The sequence below is a fragment of the Watersipora subatra genome, chromosome 10 (assembly GCF_963576615.1).
Source record: "Watersipora subatra chromosome 10, tzWatSuba1.1, whole genome shotgun sequence".
Taxonomy (NCBI): domain Eukaryota; kingdom Metazoa; phylum Bryozoa; class Gymnolaemata; order Cheilostomatida; family Watersiporidae; genus Watersipora; species Watersipora subatra.
The window spans coordinates 44814828-44835812 of record NC_088717.1 but is presented as its reverse complement, the minus strand read 5'-3'; the positions used below and the strand labels follow the sequence as shown (position 1 = coordinate 44835812).

The 20985-nt window shown below is 34.8% G+C and overlaps 1 protein-coding gene across 1 annotated transcript in view; it reads right to left on the bottom strand.

Annotated features, from left to right (window-relative positions):
- Positions 1 to 27: 27 nt before the first annotated feature.
- LOC137405776 (MAM and LDL-receptor class A domain-containing protein 2-like) overlaps positions 28 to 20985 on the bottom strand; it is a 39324-nt gene continuing 18366 nt past the window's right edge. Inside the window, exons 10-24 of the mRNA XM_068092168.1 lie at positions 19871 to 20010; positions 18480 to 18703; positions 17987 to 18098; positions 16787 to 16974; positions 14509 to 14719; positions 12853 to 13086; positions 11263 to 11504; positions 9365 to 9521; positions 8178 to 8308; positions 7116 to 7245; positions 6524 to 6702; positions 4697 to 4829; positions 2829 to 3047; positions 1228 to 1406; positions 28 to 329 (exon numbers count right to left, since the gene is read on the bottom strand). Of these exons, the coding sequence (XP_067948269.1) occupies positions 237 to 329; positions 1228 to 1406; positions 2829 to 3047; positions 4697 to 4829; positions 6524 to 6702; positions 7116 to 7245; positions 8178 to 8308; positions 9365 to 9521; positions 11263 to 11504; positions 12853 to 13086; positions 14509 to 14719; positions 16787 to 16974; positions 17987 to 18098; positions 18480 to 18703; positions 19871 to 20010 (2572 nt within the window). The 3' untranslated portion in view covers positions 28 to 236. The remainder of the gene's footprint in view (positions 330 to 1227; positions 1407 to 2828; positions 3048 to 4696; positions 4830 to 6523; positions 6703 to 7115; positions 7246 to 8177; positions 8309 to 9364; positions 9522 to 11262; positions 11505 to 12852; positions 13087 to 14508; positions 14720 to 16786; positions 16975 to 17986; positions 18099 to 18479; positions 18704 to 19870; positions 20011 to 20985) is intronic.

Here is a 20985-nt window from a genome sequence, read left to right as displayed (position 1 = left end):
TCAGCTTTAAAAATGTTATCGATAACGCGTGCACGTAGTTTCTGTACTAAGTTCATTTAGAGGTTACCACTATACAATCTAGTTTGAGCTGAGCTGTCTGCTAGCAGGCAATGACAATAGTGTGAGTTTATGATGCAAACTCATCTCTAGTATATAAAATATATCACTATTAATTTAGATATCTAGCACCCGAGAAGTGAGAGGATTTGGTAAAGGCAGAGGGGCTACTGCATTAATCAGCATGTCCCTGATGTTAATGAAAAGTTATCCAAGGCTATGTCACCCGCGTATCGCAGTCCTGAGCTACTGAGCTGGGCTTCTATTTCCACCTAAAACAATACAGAGAATTATCAATGAAGAGCATAGGGTTAGCTGATATTGTTTATAAATTTGGAGTTGTTTTCTCATCAATTTGAGAATAATAACCTTTAGAACGTGCCGTAGCTTGATCGGTTATGTACTGATAAATAAAAGAATTAAAGTTGTATACAGATGTCAAGTCATCCTCTTGGTAGTTACATGTACATGTATATTTTATTAAGTTGTGGGAATGTTCTCAACGGATTAACTGTTCTATTAACTTTAAAAAATAGGGTTGGCACACAAAATCAAATGTTTTAAAACATGATTTTCAGGAAAAATTTCATGAATTTTTACTTTTTCCAAAACTTTGCAAAAATCACTGTTTATTTACTAACAATCTAGTTTTGGTAAATGGATAACAAATCTGTAAACATCCTTCTGTCCTATTTTACCAAGTATGATGGAGGTAATTGACTTCATGTTTAGTACAACGCTAAAGAAGGACTCTTGAAGGTAGAAGCTGTGAGTTTACTTAGTAAACCTTAAGCAAGATTAATTGAGAGGTAGCCACTATGACTGGTAGTTTTCCCCCCCTACTCCAATAAATGACATCATAACATCAAACTCTTCCCTACAATCAGTTGAAGGGTAAGCATCGAAAGAGTATTCTCCACATTTGGTTCCGTTCATTGAAAAATATGAAACCAGCCGAGTACTAAAACAACTAGCAACCTGGTATTTGTTTTTTTCATGATCGCACCAATTAGACCAAGCAAGAATATGCTTAAATATTTCATAGTGTAAAACTGCTAGTAGTTTTACTCCATTAACTTACATGTAGTGTGCAAATTATGATTTTATATCGCTGTTGAGTCTAAAAAATCTTGGCTGAAAACAAGTCATAAGACTCAGGATTTGCGTTACCTTGTAAGCTCTGGAGTTATCATTAAGTAAGATCTCCATACTATGCCACTCGTCTCCCTGGTCACCAGACCTGCTAAATAGGTTTCTCCTTTGATTGTTGGGGTATTTCTGAGAGACGCTGAGCTGACCTATACCGCTGCCCTTCATGTGGTAATACATCTTAAGACAGGCGACTCCAGCTGTAATAAACCATATTAGCGATCAGATGTAGGCTAGTCATTGCTGTGTAAAGAGTTTTATGATCATTTTATTGTTTTATGATCCACAGAACCACTGACAAAGGTATCAATATCGATTTTGGGACTTATGCTGCTACGCGCTTAGGCGACAGGCTACCATGAAGTTCCCTCATTTATTAGGAATTTTTAACGTTTTTAAGGAAAACCCTCTTCCTCCACACAAAAGGTCAAGGTAATAGCGCTATAAGGGTATATAGAGCTAAACATAGCTACAGAGAGATGTACACATAGAAAGGTATATATAGAGTATGATGCCTAGTGTATACACTGAGATGTGTACATAAAATTATACATAGCAGTATATAATATAAGTAAGTATATCTAGAGGTGTATATGTGCATGTAGAAGTATTCATATGTTTGCATGTATTCGACGCAAGACGATGGGTTTCAATACGACGACTCTAAAGCCTTTCGATGTAAACTGCAAGGGTGCCTATATCACATTTATTCACATGCATAATATTTGCAATAATTATCTGCAATATACAGACCCTATAGTGCACAAACCTTTACATAAATAACAAAAAGATTACTTGCAGAAAACTATTGTTTTTATTTCGTCATTTTAATATATTACCACAATTTAATGAGCAAGAAAGATATTTAATTTGTTTGCCATTTAGCAAAGTAACTTTGTAGTACTCTAGCGAGTCTTAGAACTAAGTCTAAGACATCTGACAGATGTTTAACAGTTCAAGCTTTATCAAAGTAAAAGACAGAAAAATAATCGTTTATTTGTTAAATCCCAGACGCTGTTTAGTAATTTACCCAAAGTGCAACCTGCACTTTGACTGATTTACTGGTCACATGGCTGATTTTACCAGATACTAGTGTATAATAATTACTATTTTAAAGAAGGAATGTTGTAATTAAGTAGTCCTTATCAGCTTGGAGATGCTTGTTGTTCGCCGGGGTCAATAATCAACAAGTTAGCGAATCAAAATCTTCGGTTTAGGCAAGCAAAGTCAATGAATTCATTGATCCAAAAAATTAAAATTGGTTTGAGTCATGAATAAAAGCAAGTCAAATTCAATTAAACTCAAATGACTAATTACAAATTGAAATTTTCTCACGAGCTGAACTATGAATAATTTAAATTATAATTATTTGGCTTCAATTATGCTCTACAGTGTCAGGAATAGTTGCTAAAACCAGGTTTTCAGCCTAAATTAAATCTGCTATTTTCTTTTAACCTGTTTATGTAAAGAATGCTTTTCGGAATTCTTCCCTCATGTTATTTTAGGACTTGCTTTAAACAGCCTAAACAATTGGCTTAAATTTTCGGTTGATTGGTTGGAGTTGCCATACTTATTGTATGAACAACCTTGTAATATAAACTACAAGGTAATAGCTCACTCACAATTAGCTGGTATTGTAGCTGTTTCTATCCTGGCTTTCTCTTCCTCTCGCCTGCTTGAAGCTTCTATCATGATATATCTAGAGCCACTGACAGCTCTTGTCGGTCCTGTACCAGATGTTGGTGTTCCTCCAGAGTGTATAATCCAATCAAAATCGTCATCTCTCGATTGACGGATATTTGGACTGCACAAATGGTTGTCCTCAAAGTCACAGACTATATCTGTTAACAAAGACATTTGATCGCTTTAGTTCAGATGATAATAACAATCGATATATAGCTTCAGAACTAGGGAAATGTCAGCAGTGAATATATCCCAGCGGCAATTTTAAAACAGCATAAGTAAACTTGTCAAAGGATTTTTTTGGAATTAAACTAAAAGATTTTAATTAAAATAACTTAATAATGCTGCTGTTGAATCGTGGGCAAAAACCTCTCTGCTTGTGGTTGGTGAAATTAGTGATACTTTTTTATTTTAAAGCGTGTTAGGATGTATGTTTTCTACATCGGTATCACTCCTATTAGGTGAAGCACACAAGATTGAAGGTTTTCAAGCCATTTCAATAACTTTTTCATTTTGATATATCCAAGTAAATGTTTTTACTAATTGCTTGAAGCCTTTTATTTTCACTAACAGTTTTATTTACTAGACATTTAGAGTATTTGATAACTTGGAGTAACATATTGGAACCTTTTGCACTTCTTTAAAAGACAGAGAGTAACACACCGTCTAGAGAATGTTGAGGTAATGCCTAAATATAAAGCAGCACAAAAAAGGGATTACGATCTTTGAAACCAATTATAAAGGCATGTTTCTATCATGTAGTGATAATGCTTGGTAGGGTTCTCTAGTAGAGAAACACACCACCAGGACTAGGTTTTTATAAGTTACCTTGGGTGGTCCTAATACTTATCAAGGGCTTCTTCTGGAACTGTCAGATTAACCTGAAGGGATACATTTTTGCAACACGTCCAGTCTGACAGAGCCAGGTAGCCATTTCACTTGTCCAATCTGCGAAGGACAGAGGTGGATCTTTAACGTGCCCGCGTTGTCAGTGTGGTACACGGGGCCTCCTAGTTAAGGTCTAGAGCCGAAAGACCCAGCAATTTGGGGTTGAAAGCTTGCTGAGAGCTTTTTGTCAGATTGGCATTAAGCAGGGCTCAAACCACCAACCCTATGGTTGATAGTCAAAGATGATACTACTAAGCCACCCTGACACCCTACGAAACCAATTATTACTTGTTTATTTCTATAGCATACAGTTCAGTTTGGAATATTAGCGATTAAGGTTGAATATTAAAACAAGCTTTGAGCAGATCGTATGTCTAAAGTTTTATGTTTTCTTCAAATAATCCTTCAGTTTTTGCGGTTACTCAGGCCCGGCGCCTCTGCAATATGTGAAAATCCGCTAAATAAAAACTAATTTCTAAAGTCCCGTTTCATTAATCATAAGCATTCGCCTTTTTAGGTTGATTAGACGGTGTTGAGAGTCGAGGGCTTTTAAGAAGTGTGATAAAGGATGTCACAAAGAATTTGTTCTTTTACATTTCAAAACATGTAACCGAAAAATAGTGAGCTGCAACGGCTGCTGCCATAATGATGCTAAAGGAAGGATCTCACTGGGCCAGAGTGTTATGTATTTTATCTATTTCAATTTTTTACTTTTTCTTTATGGTTATTTTCGTTCGTTTTAATTTTTTATAAATGATTTTTCAACCATGCAAAGCAATGAAGCAGTGAAAGATTAGCCACTTAATAGCAAAGAATTAGCAAAGGATTACCGTGACTCACTCGGCAGCAATTGCTGATCAAACAACTTGTAACGGAGACTATATTTGCTTTAGCTGTTGGGAGACAATTTCCAACTTACTTATTCTAGGTTGGTCTGGTAAAGTTGTGGTTGTAACTTGACGATTGCTGTCACACGTGTTACGCCGAATCACAATGTCATCAATAGCTATGTCAGATTGGTAGTTGTCTCCTCGTACTGCCCGAAACATTATCTATTAATACAACCAAATATAAACAATTGGTAACACAACCAAACATAAACTATTTCAGAAAACTGCAAAGCACTTTTCATCTTAATGAGGCAAACAATGAAACATTCATTGCAACTGGTAGTTCAAGTTATGCAACAACCAAGTAGAGGTAAGAATTTTACCTTTTTTCTATTTGTATTATTACGCAAGCACAATATTATATACAGTTTGTGTGTACATCTCTCTTAACAACCACAAGTTAATAAGCTATACTGTCTGTTTCGCATATGATTTTCTTGTGAACTAAATTCAAAGCATATTAGTTACTGACAGGAAAGCCTCTATGGTTACTAAATACCATTTGAAACGAATCGCTTAGACTTATAAAATATAATCTAGGGAAGGTCAAATAAAATGGGTCATGGTCAATCGACAAATACTTATTTTATTAGTTAATCATTGAGAATGATAGTTAAAACTTCAGAATTAAGCTCAGTATAATGGGGATTGCTTCATAATCAGATTACGTTTACCTCATCTATTGTAATACTCTGAAAGACATTCCGGCACTTTCTGAGACTGAGTTTTGATAAGTGGTTGGCTCGATAGCTTCCTCGAGAAATTTTGGTTAAATAATCACATATTAGACTGAGGTTTCTGGTTTCGGATTAGAACAAAAAAACTGAATACTTATAAAATATTACACAAGTAAACCTGTTCAACATTTCGACCAACTATTATGCATAAATATGAAGGTTTGTTATCGCGCTATATTCTCCGTAGTTCACTAGCTTCCATTCCCAAAAGTTAAACAAGCCACTAATAGATAAGTGGCTAAGCATGAGTTAACTAATAGTAACAAAGGCTAAAATTCAGACTCATTTATTAAATCAATAGGAGCTGTGCCAGTCCATTGCATCCAAAGCTACAGTTGGAGATTGCAAAATGACTGCAATTTGGAGGATTTTAACTGGCAACATTCAGCCCGCTAAACTAACGCTAACAACTGCACCAGTTCGGACTAATTGTAGCTTTTGTCATTAAACCTGACAATCATTCATGGCACATTGTACAGCCAGTGTTTTAGTTTTTACTGTCACTGAGCTACTAAACTTTGAACATCAAAGTATTTAGTTAAAGGCGTTGCTAAGCAATAAAGACTACTGTTGACTGTTCCAAAAACACAGAACTTGTTGAACCGAGAGCAGAAATTAAAAACTAAAAGTAAGAGTAAAATTTTGTTAACATTTACTTGTTAACACTTGCTGTAGTAGAGAAGGCATTTTGTGAGCTTTAACAATGTCTTCTACTGTCACTGAGCTGCTAAACTTCTATCCTTGATGTATTTAGTTAAAAGCGTTGCTAAGTTATAAAGATTTCTGTTGATTGTTCAAAAACACAGAAATTGTTGAACCCAGATCAGATATAAGCAATCAAAAGAAAGATTAAAATTTTTGTTAACGTTTATTTACTGTGGAAGAGAAGGAATTTTGTGAGCTTTAGCCATAACTAAAGCTGTTTAGTTGTATACTTTATAAAATGTTCATCATTTTTCTCATGAATATGAATATATCTTTGTGAGTCATAACAACTAGTGACTAGGGATGACCACCTACTAGCATTATTCTAATACGGGCTATGGTTTACTTTGTTATACTGCTCATATAGCATGCAGGGTAAGAAAACGTTAAGTCAATATCAAAAATTGACTTCACCTGATAAAAGTAGTTATTCATGTCGATGTCTATTTCAGCTCGCTGCCATGACGAACTTTGGTCTCCATTTCTAATCCAAACATCCTGCGGTTCTCCATATTCTCTCTTCAGTTGTACTTTTAGAGTTCCCATACCCACTCCAAACATAGAGTAGTAGAAAGTCACACAAGCTTTTTTGTCTGCAAAATAATACACACTGCATAATAATGATATTTTTGGAAAGTACTTTTTGCAAGTTGCATATTTGATCAGCTTCCATGTTTTCCTTTACAGCACTTATCACATCTGTATTTAAAGTATATGTATTTTCCTGACTTATAGCTCTCATCTTAGAAAATTCCTCAACTTCACTGCATAAATATTTTATCTCTGATGCGCTATTTAATCTTCAATAAAAGTACATTTTTATGACTTTCCAAACTATGTAACTAATTTTGTTCTTCTACTAAGATATGTTGACCCTTAGCCTCAGGTGTTTGCACAAGGTATCTAAATGATGCAACTGGTTATAGCCTGGGCTCTGAGAATATTTTAAGACACTATAAAAGCCAATATATTGGTAACTTGAATGTATGGAATCATCATAGCTTACCACTGTTATATATCAAGTGTGTAGTGAGAAGGTTGCTCTCTCCTGTCAACAGATCACTAGCCTCAGAGTACATGTAATAGCGTCCTTGATAGGCTGATGATGGCCCTGTTCCTGTAGATGCTGTAGATCCCTATGGGGTGAAAAAGGTTAGACAGTATTAAGTATCTTATATTCCTTAAGCTTAATACCAAATACATAGACCAAGTACACACAGTTGTGACATGATGTGGAAAATATATTTTATCTGACAGTCTTTTAGATTTGATTAGACAAGACTAGACAATCTTAATCTGATTTATTCAAAATCATAAACTGTTTCTGTCGACTACAGTTACTTTGGTGCGATCTTTACTATTGTAAGAGCCGTGCCCACTTCTTCGAAAAAGTTTAGAAAAAAAGGTTGCTTTTAATAGGACTTGAACTAACAGCTTTCAGCATGGTAAATGGCACTAGACCACCTGCACCAATCTACTTTGTGTAATTAGTCATCACGCCTGATGATCTCTTGAGACGCACCGGGGTGCCAGGGTCATAGACTTTACTATGATGAAAGCTGTGTCTGTCCGGGTGAAGTCACAATTTGATGTTGGGGAAAAAGACTAGATCATGTAGGATTCAAAGTCCCAACTTTTAGCTTTGTGGCTGTGATTTCTTGATACACCTAATGGTCTCACACGACATTTGAGACTGCCAGGATGCTAATGAGAATAATACATGTAAAAATTTTGTCAGCATCTCTACAAAATGCTCCGTGTTTACCGATGAGACCCCACAAGCAGTTTTTGGCTTATTAAAGAATTAGCTATTTTTAAAGGATTGGAAGAAAAAGTTTTGGGATGCAAATAGTAGGTTAGTATCTCTGGATGAGAACTAGTGTTGTTTCATAAATATCTATGAGTGACGTCTGGCAAACATGAAGCACTCGAATTTGAAATGAATGATGAACTCTGCAAACATGCAGCTATTAATTATTTACAAAGTAGAACATTCTAGAATGAATTTTGTTATATAAGTGTTTTTTGTTCTATGCAGGTCTGGTAAAAGCTAGGAGATCTGGAGTACCTGGTGGCGAATCCAGTAATGGTTGTTCTCGCTTGGAATGTTTACAAAGTCGCTGCTGCAACTATCCTCATCTTCAAAATTGCAAGCGACCATGTGTGGACCTGATGAGCCAACTCGTCTGGATATTTCAACTAAAACAGAAAACGTTGTTGTGGCCTTTATATCCAAGATCAACACACCCATTTTCTACTGGCCTAATATTCTGGGGTACGAGTGACCTACCATCCCCATGGGATATTTGATGCTCATGCAGATAAGTTCTGTGCAAAGCTCTTACATTTTGTTGGAAAAAATACAGGCATAAATTTTTACTATAATAAGAGCCATGTTCATCTATTGCTATGCTTGAAAATTGTGAAAAAACAATCCCTTTCAATGGGATTCAAACTCATAACCTTTGGTATGCTCAACCAACACTCTACCATCTGCTCCAATCAACTCCCTTTTCATATTTTAGATTAATTGTGTTGCTATTACACCTATATTATTACGTTATGTTAGTATCTTATTACACATTATATTTTATTTGAAATTAGTTATATAAGAACTATTTTTTGTAAAGCTAATATTTGTGCTTGGCATACACGGATTGCTTGTTACTAAAAGTTATTTTTTTCTGTTGAGCAGTTTATTGTGAACAAACACACTCCTCAAACCAAAATAATTTTACACCAGTATGGGGTAATCCCTTTAACATTGAGTATGGCTGCTTTACTAGCAGCAAGCAGAGGCTGTTTGTGTTTTAAAGAGGACAACTGTACAAACATTGGCTCTTTGATCTTGGCTAGACGTGTCTGACCAGTAGCAAGGGAACTTCATACCCAGTTGCGGGTAGCGATTTGAGTGTGAACGTCATTTTTGACACCATCACCTGTCTTTTCTAGGAATTGAACTTCGACCTCCTGTTTACAAATCAAGCAGTTTAGACCACCAGACACTAGGCCACAGCCACTCCTTGTTACACCAGAATAACGGTCTTATACCTTTTTGGTTTTAGTTTTTTGGCTTGGCCTTATGGATGGCAGAGAATGTTTGCCGCCACTCAAAGAATCATTTTGTCATTGTCACAATATTTTGTGTTCGCTCAGAAATCTATCTATAATCTTGTAAAATACAAACAGTTTTTTTATTTAAGATACATGTAGACTTATCATAACAATAGCGAATACAGATTAGTTTTTACTTACTGTTATCTGTAGTAGTTGGAGGCCGACGTGAGGTCTGTGCATTTCTGAGCCTGCTTGATGGAGAAGGGACGGACACAGTGTCTGCTGCTATGGTCCTTGACACTGTTCTAGATGTAGTTGTAGGAACGGCTGCTGACCCGCATGACCCTCTAGAGACCTGGCATAGCGCAAGGCATGTTAAGAGGTATGAAAAATGTATAAGCTCGAGTTACTCAATTCTAGAATAATAGCAAAAAGATAAAATTATTGAAATATGTACTGGTTATAATTAGCTGATGTAACATGACCTTGCCAATAACTGCGCTACATATTGACACTTGGTTTGACCATTCACACGGGCTTTAGTACAGTGTATACATGCAATTACTTTACGTATTGCTGTTATCTTATGCTATACTTGCTGTTTTATAATTTTCAGTAGTTTAAGTACACTTGAACTTGTAATATTTGAACAATTGAAATACAAAATAAAGAAATATTTTTGTTTCAATTAAAGGTTAGGAAACACAATAACCTTAATTTTTTTAGAATCTTTACTCATATATTTGAAATAACTTCTTTAAATTTTATGTTCTTTTCTCTGTTACTTACTTTTTTGAAAATCCACCAGATAAACACAATGAATTTTTGACATTTGTATTACTATTGCTTGTTGAGGTTTTTGCACATTAATCACAAGCTTGGTACGTCTTCGTCTGGCCATTGTTTTCACTTGCCTTCCGTAAATTGGCTAAGTACCCTTTAAACTCACTAATTATGACTAAACGCCAATTGTACTGTCAAACAATGAGTAATATCTGTTGCACTATAAAGCTGATAAAATTCTCCTGTGAAAAGCTTTTGTCCACGCAAATTTGCTAACGAACCACTGTAATCTATAAATTATGGCTGAAATTTGCAAATTCATGCCCATTTCGTGCCAATAAGGGTAAGTTATAAAAAATGTGAGGAACTTGTTTCAGACCACAAGTAAAGCATGTGTCTAATCAATCTTAATCCTGAATGCATATAATTATCAAAAATAATACGGATTTAAGTGGGCAAAATAAAAGGAAACAATGAAACCAAGTCAGTTTGGATTACTACACCCAAGACTATTTCACAACTTAATTAAAGCAGATATGATGCTTATTACGCATAAAAAAGTTTTATAGTATTTTATAGAGGTTTCTAAACTTTGTCAAGCATCAAGTTTAGGCAACAGTGCTATATTTTATTGCGACCCTCTGCAAATCAATTGTTTAGAATTCGAGTGATTCAGGAAGAAACCGGCCTGGTTGATTACTATATTATGAGAAATAATCAAAAGCTAGTAAGTGTATAGCGAATAGATCAATTTGTGAATCAATATATTGTGAATCAATATATTAATAATAGATCACAATTTGATCAATATATTGTGAATCTCCTTGTAATTAGTAAGCTTAATATTTTTAATTTTGGCAAAATGCCATAAAATAATTGTTGTACTTAATTACTATATATTGAAGATGGTAGCTGGTAAGTGCTTCGTATAATATCTCCGATTCAGCATTTGTAAAATATATAGAATAAGGTCATTTACTTCAGCTTGTGTCTTGTTCTTTGCACAACCAAGAATAATTAATTAATTCAACATTTAGATTGATTCTAGATCCGGACCTGATAGATTTCTAGATTTCCGGACTTGGTAACAACAAACAGGTTGTTTTTGATTTATAGAAAAGCAACTGGTGATTGGGGGAAGGGTACCTAACTGTATACTGTGCCGTCTGCCAAATCGATAATGCAAATTCATCTACTCAGCCATCCGGAGACAGGGCTAAGGATGTTTAGGCAGAAAAGAGCTGATCAACAGTAGCTCGTCATTTAAAAGCACCTTAAACCTTACCACCACTGTCTTGTTTGAGATAATTTACCTTGACCTTGTCGATTGCTATGTCGGATCGATGTTTAGCTCCTGAGACTGCCTCAAATATGAGTTGTGAGTCCAATGTTGCCCTGATGGTAACTTGAGCGAGTCTCCAGTTGCTAATACTGGTTGACTGTGAACCAGACCATGTTTGTTGAGTTGTGCTCGAGTGTCTTGACTTTGTCTTCAGGCTTAGGGAGCCTATGTCAGTTCCCCACATGTGGTAATAAAACTCCACGCAAAGTTGTCCTAATAAAACCAAACACTTTAGCTCGAAGAAGTGAGAGTTCTAGGATGGTGACTTCTCTGAATTTCAAACTACTGCTCTCATTATATATAACAAAATTGAGTTGATCGAAATCAAACACTAATAAGTTTGTTTGTAAAATACATGTATGTTTACCTGTGAAGATGCATTAATATTTGTATTAACTATTCACATCACGTAGCTCCCATAACCTATGCTTATGCAAGAACATTGGTTAGAGTCCAACCAGCTTATTATATTCATTCTTTCAATTAAAGTTTAGCAAGCTACTAGAAGAGAGAGCTGTTAATTAACGCTTTGTTATTCAAGAATTGCATAGAGTTGTTGATCATGTCCAATTCATAACTAACAAAGAGTTGAAAGTGTCTTTGATAAGATTTAAGAGTTACTCTCGAACTTGTACAGAATCCCTTACTATAATTTCTCTAACCATTCCTATGAAAGGAGCTGCCTCATTGGGTACATTATGTAGAGTTACACTCGTTGTTGCTACTGCTGTCACTCCTCTTCTACCACTACTACTAGTAGTAGTGGTAGTAGTAGTGGTAGTAGTAATAATAATGCTAGTAGTAGTACTACTACTGCTACTATTACTGCTACTACTACTAGCATTACAAAAACTACTACTATGTCTTCTGCTACTACTACTACTACTAGTATTATTCCTACTACTACTACTACTACTACCACTACTACTACTAGTACAACAACTACTACTACAACCACCACTACTGCTACTACTACTATTACTACTACTATTACTACTACTACTACTACTATTACCACTACTACTACTATTACTACTACTGCTACTACTACTAATATTGCTACTATTACTACTACTGCTAGTATTACTATTGCTACTACTACTATTACCACTACTACTACTATTACTACTACTGCTACTACTACTGCTGATGCTCCCCTACTACTGCTAGCATTTTTGCTACAATGCCACTGCTAAAACAAATACTACTATGTGTACTAGCATTACAAAAACTACTACTGCTACTACTAATATTTCTACAACTACTAGTACTACTAATGTGTCTGCTACTACTGCTTTTTGCATCGCTATTAATATTGAGAATATCAGCACCCCCTAACACAAGTGTGGCAACTAGTACAAGTACCACTATTACTACAAGTACTGTTAGTGTTAGTGCTATTGCTTGTACTACTTGTCTCCTACATGACTTAACAAATGAGTATGCACGTTCATGTAACACAGTGTATCTGAATATATAAATAGAGAATTTTGATACGCTTTTGCGTTTACTAATAGTAGCTATTTCCTCTCCCAAATTTGCATCTTATTCAGCGCCTTACCATTTATGTTTAGTTTAGGAGAGATGAGCTGTGCTATTCTACCCACACCAGCCTGGCTACTTGAAGTGTCAGCCAGCATGTAGGACCCTCCACCACCCGCTCCAGCTAAAGGACCTGTTCTCCTCTGCACATCCGCTGCTCCAAAATGATTCGCCCAAGCGAAGTTGTTGTTATTGGAATTTGACCAGCCGCAGGTTTCATCCATTTCAAATTCACAGGTAAACCCATCAACATCTAAGAGATATTTCATTGTGTAAATATCAATAACTATTAGGAAATGAGAAGAATATTTATCGCTTATTTTTTGTAAAGATTTGCCTGACTCTGTCAAAAATCGAGCTCTAATTGATTTTAGTATGAGATTTAAACTGGTTTCATCTGGTGTTCTTTAAATTGTCAGAACTTTGTTGACCTAGCAATATGCGATAAAAAGCAATATGAAATTTTCGATTAATGCATACCCTACAACTTATTTCATTGTGTCTACCACCTAGTCAGCATTTGTTTCTTAATTTACTGCCATCTACTAGTTAAAAGCATTCCTTTTGAATGTTAAAAAAGAGTTTTGGTTTTTAACTATTTGGCTCTAAGTGTCTCAACTCTGAACTCACAACTTGAGCTGTTCAAGCGTGACTGTTTGAGCTGCTTATAATCTGCTAACTCAGCCTCTTATTAGATTAGCTGATAATCTCTTTAAGCTCTTCCATTAGCAATAATTTCAGCCATTTCAAACAGACGTCTCCGGATTGCACGTTGAGTCATAGTCTGTGATTACTAACAAAAAACAAATATCTAGACAGAAACTTTGACGTCTCAGGTTTCTGAATCCTAGCAGTTGTTAATATGTATCAGGTGATCTCTTGTCACCAGGTTTTTTTTGTAGACATTGAATGAGAAGAGAACATTTAATTCTATTTCTTAGTGATAAATTTGTTCAAGAGAATTTTCGAAAAATAACACCATTTCTGTTCAGGTATTACACCTAGTTGTAAATCTATGCATACAAAACTATCCTATGTTTGTATATATCACATGCTAATAGTCTTTGTTACACAATATGCCAGCTTAATGCGTACTGAGCCATGAAATGTTAAGTTAGGTTGTTTTACCCATAAATAGGTATTTACGTTTTATTTTTATAATTTGTGGAGTATCGTAACAGACTTGTTTTAGTGTGGTTACTAGTGGTGTAAAATAAATAAAGAAATATACAGAGCTTAGTATTTTGTTTCAGAGCAATTTGTTTGATTATTGTCATTATGCACTAGATTATATATGGCCTTAAATGAGGATGGTCATTCTCATCGAAGGCCAACAATGATGATGCCTGCGTGGAATGCAAAAATTTCGCGTATATAAAGATACGTAGACATTTTGCATCCTATCTATCAAAGGCTATCATACTATTCCAAAGCTTAACAAGCAAGAAAATTTTCAATGGTTGGACTTTTATTACTATCAAGTCAGCATGATATTGTGCTTATTTTCTAAATAGAAACAAACCTGCAATAGATGATCTCAAACTTCGAGCACCTGATAAGATTGTCATACCAAATGTCTGAACGGTGAGCACACAAACAATATCAGACAAAAAATTAAGGAGCCTGAAAAACTTTGCATGCTTATCAAAAATGGGTCAATTGAACGACTACCTACCATAACTGTCGCAGAGTGTGCCGGTAGAGCCAGGTGGGCAGAGACAGTAGTAGCCTCCAGATTTAGGCTCTACACAAGTTCCGCCAGATGCTCTGCAAGGATTGTTTGCACATGGTCCACCACTGCAACTGCGCGGTTTTATTGAGATGTCATCTAGGGCTATGAGAGAGTTGTATGGGTAGATTGTACTCGTTCGGATTGTAAAGACAACCTACAATAATGATAAGATTATATTATATTTGGTTTTACTCCTTTATATTTTATATCAGATCATACTATATTGTATAATGTTATGTAAAACCATATCAAACTACATTTAATTGCAATATGTTAAGTAATATAATATACTAGCTGTGCTACCCGGCGTTGCCCGAGTAATAGAAAAGTCTTTGAACAGAAAATTGATTTGTAATTAACATATAACAACATTTCCCATTCTAACTATCAAACTACATATCATGAGAACAGTTTTTTGTCTTATAAACAATGAGAAGTAGTGAGAGTTGCTCGTCATTAGCCTGCGCGCTATTAGCCAGTACATTTAATAATGTGAGCAAACAGCTTCTCGTGACGTTATGCTATGACCCGCATCGTACGCAAAGCCGTTAGGTATTTGTTCTAATGAGGTATATTGGCTAGTTAGCAGTTAAATCTCTGTAGTCTGGTGGGTAGAGTGTAAGACTAACAAACGGTAGAGTCTGAGATTGAATCGTCATTGGTATGGAACCTTTATTTCAAGATTTTAAGATCTATAGACGGACAATCACACCTATGAATACACCTATGACCAACTTTGAGAAATATATAGATAATATATTAATTTATTGGCAATAATTTAATTTCAAATAGAAATGCTTTTCAAATTATGCCCTGCAACAATAATAAAAAAGGGCATTAGTTAGCCACTAAAATCGAATAAGTAGTTCAAATAATATTATAGTATATTACATCACATTGCAGCATATAATAGTAGAAATATTTTGTTATATTAGGTGATACTGTCATATATTATACTACTAGCTGTGCTGCCTGGCATTGCTCAGGTAATAGAAAAATCTTTTTGGACAAAAAATTGATTTGTATTTAACATATAAATTTTATTTTTTGACCTGACCTTTCCCAAAACTAAACTATGTTTATTTATGTCAGCCAACAAAGAAAAGCTAGGAACAACACTGTTGTTCTAGAACTGTTGTTCTAACAACTGAGTCTAGACTCTAGAAATGTAGGTCATATTCGGCTTCGACCAACAACTCATGTATCAGGAGATAACTCGAATTATCATTTTATTAACTCTAAAAATGACCCTATAAAACATAAATGTAGTCATCTTGAAAAAAGGAGTTATAAATCCATCGTGTAAGCATTAAAGACACTACCACTTTATTATTTGTAGTACAAATAGCATTGGATAAATAAGGAACAGTCATAGTTTCTTTAACACTATCTTATCAAATGACTAAACCTGCTGACTAAATGACTTATCACTGCTAGCTGACTTACCTCTACTAGCTGACTTACCTCTACTAGCAGTGAAAAATTGAGGTAAATTACCTCACTATTTTACATAGCTGTCATTAGACAGACAAAAAACTTTCAGATTGGCTCTTTACTTAACATAGACGTAGGATCTTTTCAGAGTTGTATTTGTAGTTAGAGTAGAACTGACTGAGATGTAGAATTGTACCTCCTCATGACTTCTAGTTGTAAACTGTTTTTGTTCAGATTATTTTGTTCATTTAAAAATGGCTTAACAATTACAATTACCTATGTTTATAATTAGTATTAATTTTTTAATAATTATAATAAAAATTGATTTGATATTTGAGAATATATGAAACTCTTTTACACTATTTTTATGATCTAAGTATTGAATAATTTGCTAATCAAACACTTTGAATAATGAACATGTTTTAATATGAGAGCTTTATAGTATATTGTTTTTTTCATGAACCAGATATCTGTTTTAATCTGCATTATATTTGAGAAAAGTTATTTCTAAAAGAGGGTGCAACATAAACTTTGACTCATAGCATTGTGAGCTGTTTTACAAATTATTCATAAAAAAAGTTTTATCCGTGTAAATTGATTTGTCTGCAATACTATTTTAAAATTGTGTTATACAAAGTATGCTATGCAAGCAATCACATTTACAATATGTAGAGTTTATTTTTAGTAAATGTATACAATAGCGTAAGTATGCAAACAGCCATAAAAAGCTATAGACCTTTTGATGCCTCCATTACACTGTATATAATCTAGTGCAAAGTTGACTAACCTCGAAATCTCCAGAGTTGTGTATTTCAGCTGCCGCACTTTGCCACTGACTTCCTTGTGCACCATTCTTTTCAAACAGAGGAATGTTTGAGCTGCCTCTGACATTTCTAGCTGTCACTTTGAGCTGACCATGTGCCTGATATGCACCGTTCATGTGGTAAGAGAATCGAAGGCATCTCTTTCCTACCTCTACATAACAAAGAGTTAAATGCTTGGAGCTTCTTCAGCTAGCATCGCCCACTATCAATCTCTTTTGGTTTTATTTAATATTTATTATAATAAGAGTCGTGGCCGCCCGTCTATAGCTATAGTTGGAGTTACGGAAAAAGATTGCATCGCATGGGGTTTGAACCCACGAACACACTACCAGTTGCACAAATCAATCACTTTCTGGAGCTTCAAAGTAATTGTTTAGATTCTTATTCTTTATTTTGTTGGCACACCTGATGATTACTCAAGATGCACTTGACTTCCAGGGTACTAGTGAAAGTAATTTTACTTGTGTACAGAATATAGCATTAATTGTATATAGATAGAAATATATATTTAGTACAACGGGCAGCTGCAAACATGGACCTATAGAAAATGCCTTATTCACGGCAAGTTGAAATTCGATTCCTAAAAAGGGCCTTTGACCTCTAACTTCAAATTGCTCTCTCTCTCCTGAATCAACTCATACAGACATGTTTGCACTCTGACTCTATAGCCTAATTAGAGTTTGTTGAGAAAATTTTTACTATAATCTAACCAACTGTCTGAAGCCATGGTTGGATGCTGGAGAAAAACATAACATCGTAAAGGATTTGAACTCGCCACATATAGCTTCACTAGATGAACAAACTAGATAAATATTAACTACATTTGCACGAATCAATGTCATTTCAAACAGATTAAATCATGATATAAAGAAAACAAACAAAAGATATCAAAAGAAATTTTGCGAATTCATCACATAAATAATATTTGTACAAGTCAGCCATATAAGCCAATGCTGAATAATTGTGCACATACTTATTCTCTGTGCTTTATAAACTCACCTAACTGCCAGGGTACTAATATATATAGTATTTACTATAATATACAGCAGTATAATAAAACACATATAGTAGAAATATCATCAATAAATGTACAGTGAACAGCTAAGGAGTGACATCCATGACTTGAGTAACAGAACACTGATATATATCTATAAACTGCTTACCATCACTGTTAATCACTGGAGAGATCAAGCGGGCTTCATCTCCAAGGCCAGTCTGAAACTCAGCTGGGGCTGCCACAAAGAATCTGTTAGAGTTGTGATCACGTTTGACTGTCTAAAACATACAGCTTCAGATAAAATATTGTTTTCCTTCAACAGATTTTTAGTAGTTTATGTCTAGTCAAACTGTTGTTCAACTGCGTTGCTATGTTTTAATTAGAAACACCTTGGCCTACTTAAAATTTCAATAAAAATTAAATTGATTTATTTTTCGTGTTAAAAAGTTTTGAATATCTATAACTATTTTGCTTATTGCACAAAACTTTATAACAATTTTTTGGTGAAATTTTCGAACATTAATTCAAAAGATGGTTGTTTATAGACCCTGAATTGATATCTGCACCTTCAGGAATTCTACTTGAAGGTACTCACCTTCATTCCACTTGGTAGGACAGTGATGCTACCTTTGATCTATACTCAGTGATACAGTGCTTACCTCCATATATTTAGTAGAGATGAACATTCTTCTCATATCAAGCTGATCTGTACCATCATTTCTAAACATGCAAAGGTTGCTGGCAAAATCACAATTTACAGCCGCATCATTAGCTTTAGAACAGGTTGTTCCTATATAGCCTGCTTGGCATATGCAGGAGAAGGAGTCTGATCCAGAAGGGAGGCACGTTCCTCCATTCTCACATGGGCTCGAAAGGCAGCCATCTGCAATAAGCTACCATATTTTTCACGCTGTCTATAATGTTTTGGTATGTTCACTGCGCTGTTAGTGAGGATCTTACAGCATTGAGGAGACCTTAGCATTTTAAAGCTTGTGTTATATCACAGGTCAGATGCCTAAAAGATAGCCTGGGCATGGCTCTCTTGGGGGGTGGGGGTGGGTGAGAGGATTCGTTCATTTTTCAAACAAATATGACGTCACCGATTAGTGTATTTGTGACGGCATATCCCTGAGGGTCTCTCCCTCCCCCAAGAGAGCCCAGGCTACCTAAAAGATAACTCAAATTATCATTTTACTAACTCAAAAAGTAGCTCTAAAAGCAGAGATACTTTGAAAAAACTACTCGTAGATTCATAGTGTAAGAGCTAAAGGTACCATGACATTATTATTAGTAGGATGACTCAGGAATAACCAGAGTTTCCTTAACACTGTCCTTATCAACACTAGTACAGCTACCTTTGGTAACTGTACTAGTGGCTACACTAGTACAATTAAGTTTAGGCCAATTGGTATACATTCAAGTCTGCAGCCAGCTCTTATAAAAATTGTAGTTTTTGCTGATTGGAATCGATGCAACAACATGTATGGTTGGTGCTTGAAAAAAAACTGTTTCATTTTATCATGAAAAATATCATAATAATTTAAAGAAAACGCTGAAAACAAAACTAGTTTATTTAATGGTCAGATTTTATAAGTGCTTCTTGAGGCAGATAGCTGACAAATAAAATTTGCCCAAAGGAAACCAAAAGAACTTTCGAAGTTTCTCTTTAAAAAAACTTTGATGCTCAAGAATAATTTGGAACAGATGATCACTTATCGATTGACCTCTAGAATCGGTTATTTGCTCGTGATGCACCAAATAACCTCTGTCATGTTACTCTTACTTCAATTTATATTTGTAACCTGTCATCAGCAAAATATTTAAGATTTTTTGGGTTTTAAATAACCTTCAAGGGTTCTAAAAAGTTGCATACTTTCCCTAGACACAAACATTTACTTCTAACCTAACATATTTATTTGAGCTTAGCTCTCTGCTCCAGCATTATTAACTTCTTTCTTGCATACAGTATAGTTTATGATAACTGGCTTTCTATACTCCTGAAAATATAATGTGCTCTCCTCTCGTTTTTGCTACTAACAGCAAAACTCACCCTTAAAGGCTTTAACCTTGGCCTTGAAGCCCCTTCCAACTGAGGCAGTTCGGTCGGTAGCATCAAATATAACCATCATTTGATTATTCTGATGATCGAGTCGAGTGTCAAAGGGACCTACTGCTCCCGTACCACATATTCTAAAAACGCAATTACGCTATTTATAATAGAGTTATGCATTTTAATATATTCTATATGTTGTTTATATTGAAAAAATAAATTTTTTTTAAATTAGATTGGCATTGGAGTTCTCTTTTATAGAAGTAGCTATTTCAAGTTTTTATATCTGTTATTAGGAAAAACCATAAAAAACTTCATAAAGTTAACAAGAATTTGTTTTGTGTTGACTTAACAGAAACATTAAAGATTTTGAGTGAAAAGCTATATAGAATTTTAAAATTTAAAATTTAAAACTTTAGCTTTTAATTTAACCTTGGCACCTTGCACATAATTAGTTGACAACTTTCAACATCGATAAATTCAACCATAATAAATAAAAAACATTCAAACAAAAAATAGAAAGATGAGAGAAGGCAGATGTAAGCAAATATGAGTGTCTAAACACTACTAGTAAATATAACAATTCAGTGACTAAACTGGTAGATAGTTGGCACCAATTTGAGCACTTGCATTTCGTATATGCACTGATGTGCTCATCACATGTTTTGATGCCGCGGATAATAAGGCCGTTAGGTAAGTGTTTGTTGGAAATGCTTTTCCATTGCGCTCGCATCTCATAGCCAGTTCTGTTACCACTGGTTTTGCACAGATTTTTTGTAAAGGTATAAAAAATGATAAGACCAATGTAATGTCGACTTTTGACAGCTAAATATTATTGAGCTTTAAAGCGAAAACAAGCATATTATTAAAAAATTGTGAATGTACAGAATAAGAATCTGGGCTTATATCAATCTGTCATTTGGTTCTGTAATGCTTTTGTTTTATCTGTCACCCGTTTCAAACGGCAGATAAAACTTCAGGGCAAATAACACTTTTTTCAAGCCTCTGTAACTATCTTTGACTGTATATAAAGTCACACTTTGACCTATGTCAGCATTACCCTGCAATGTCATTTGTGAGTTTATATGACTTTTCATTGGTTACCAAATTTTATC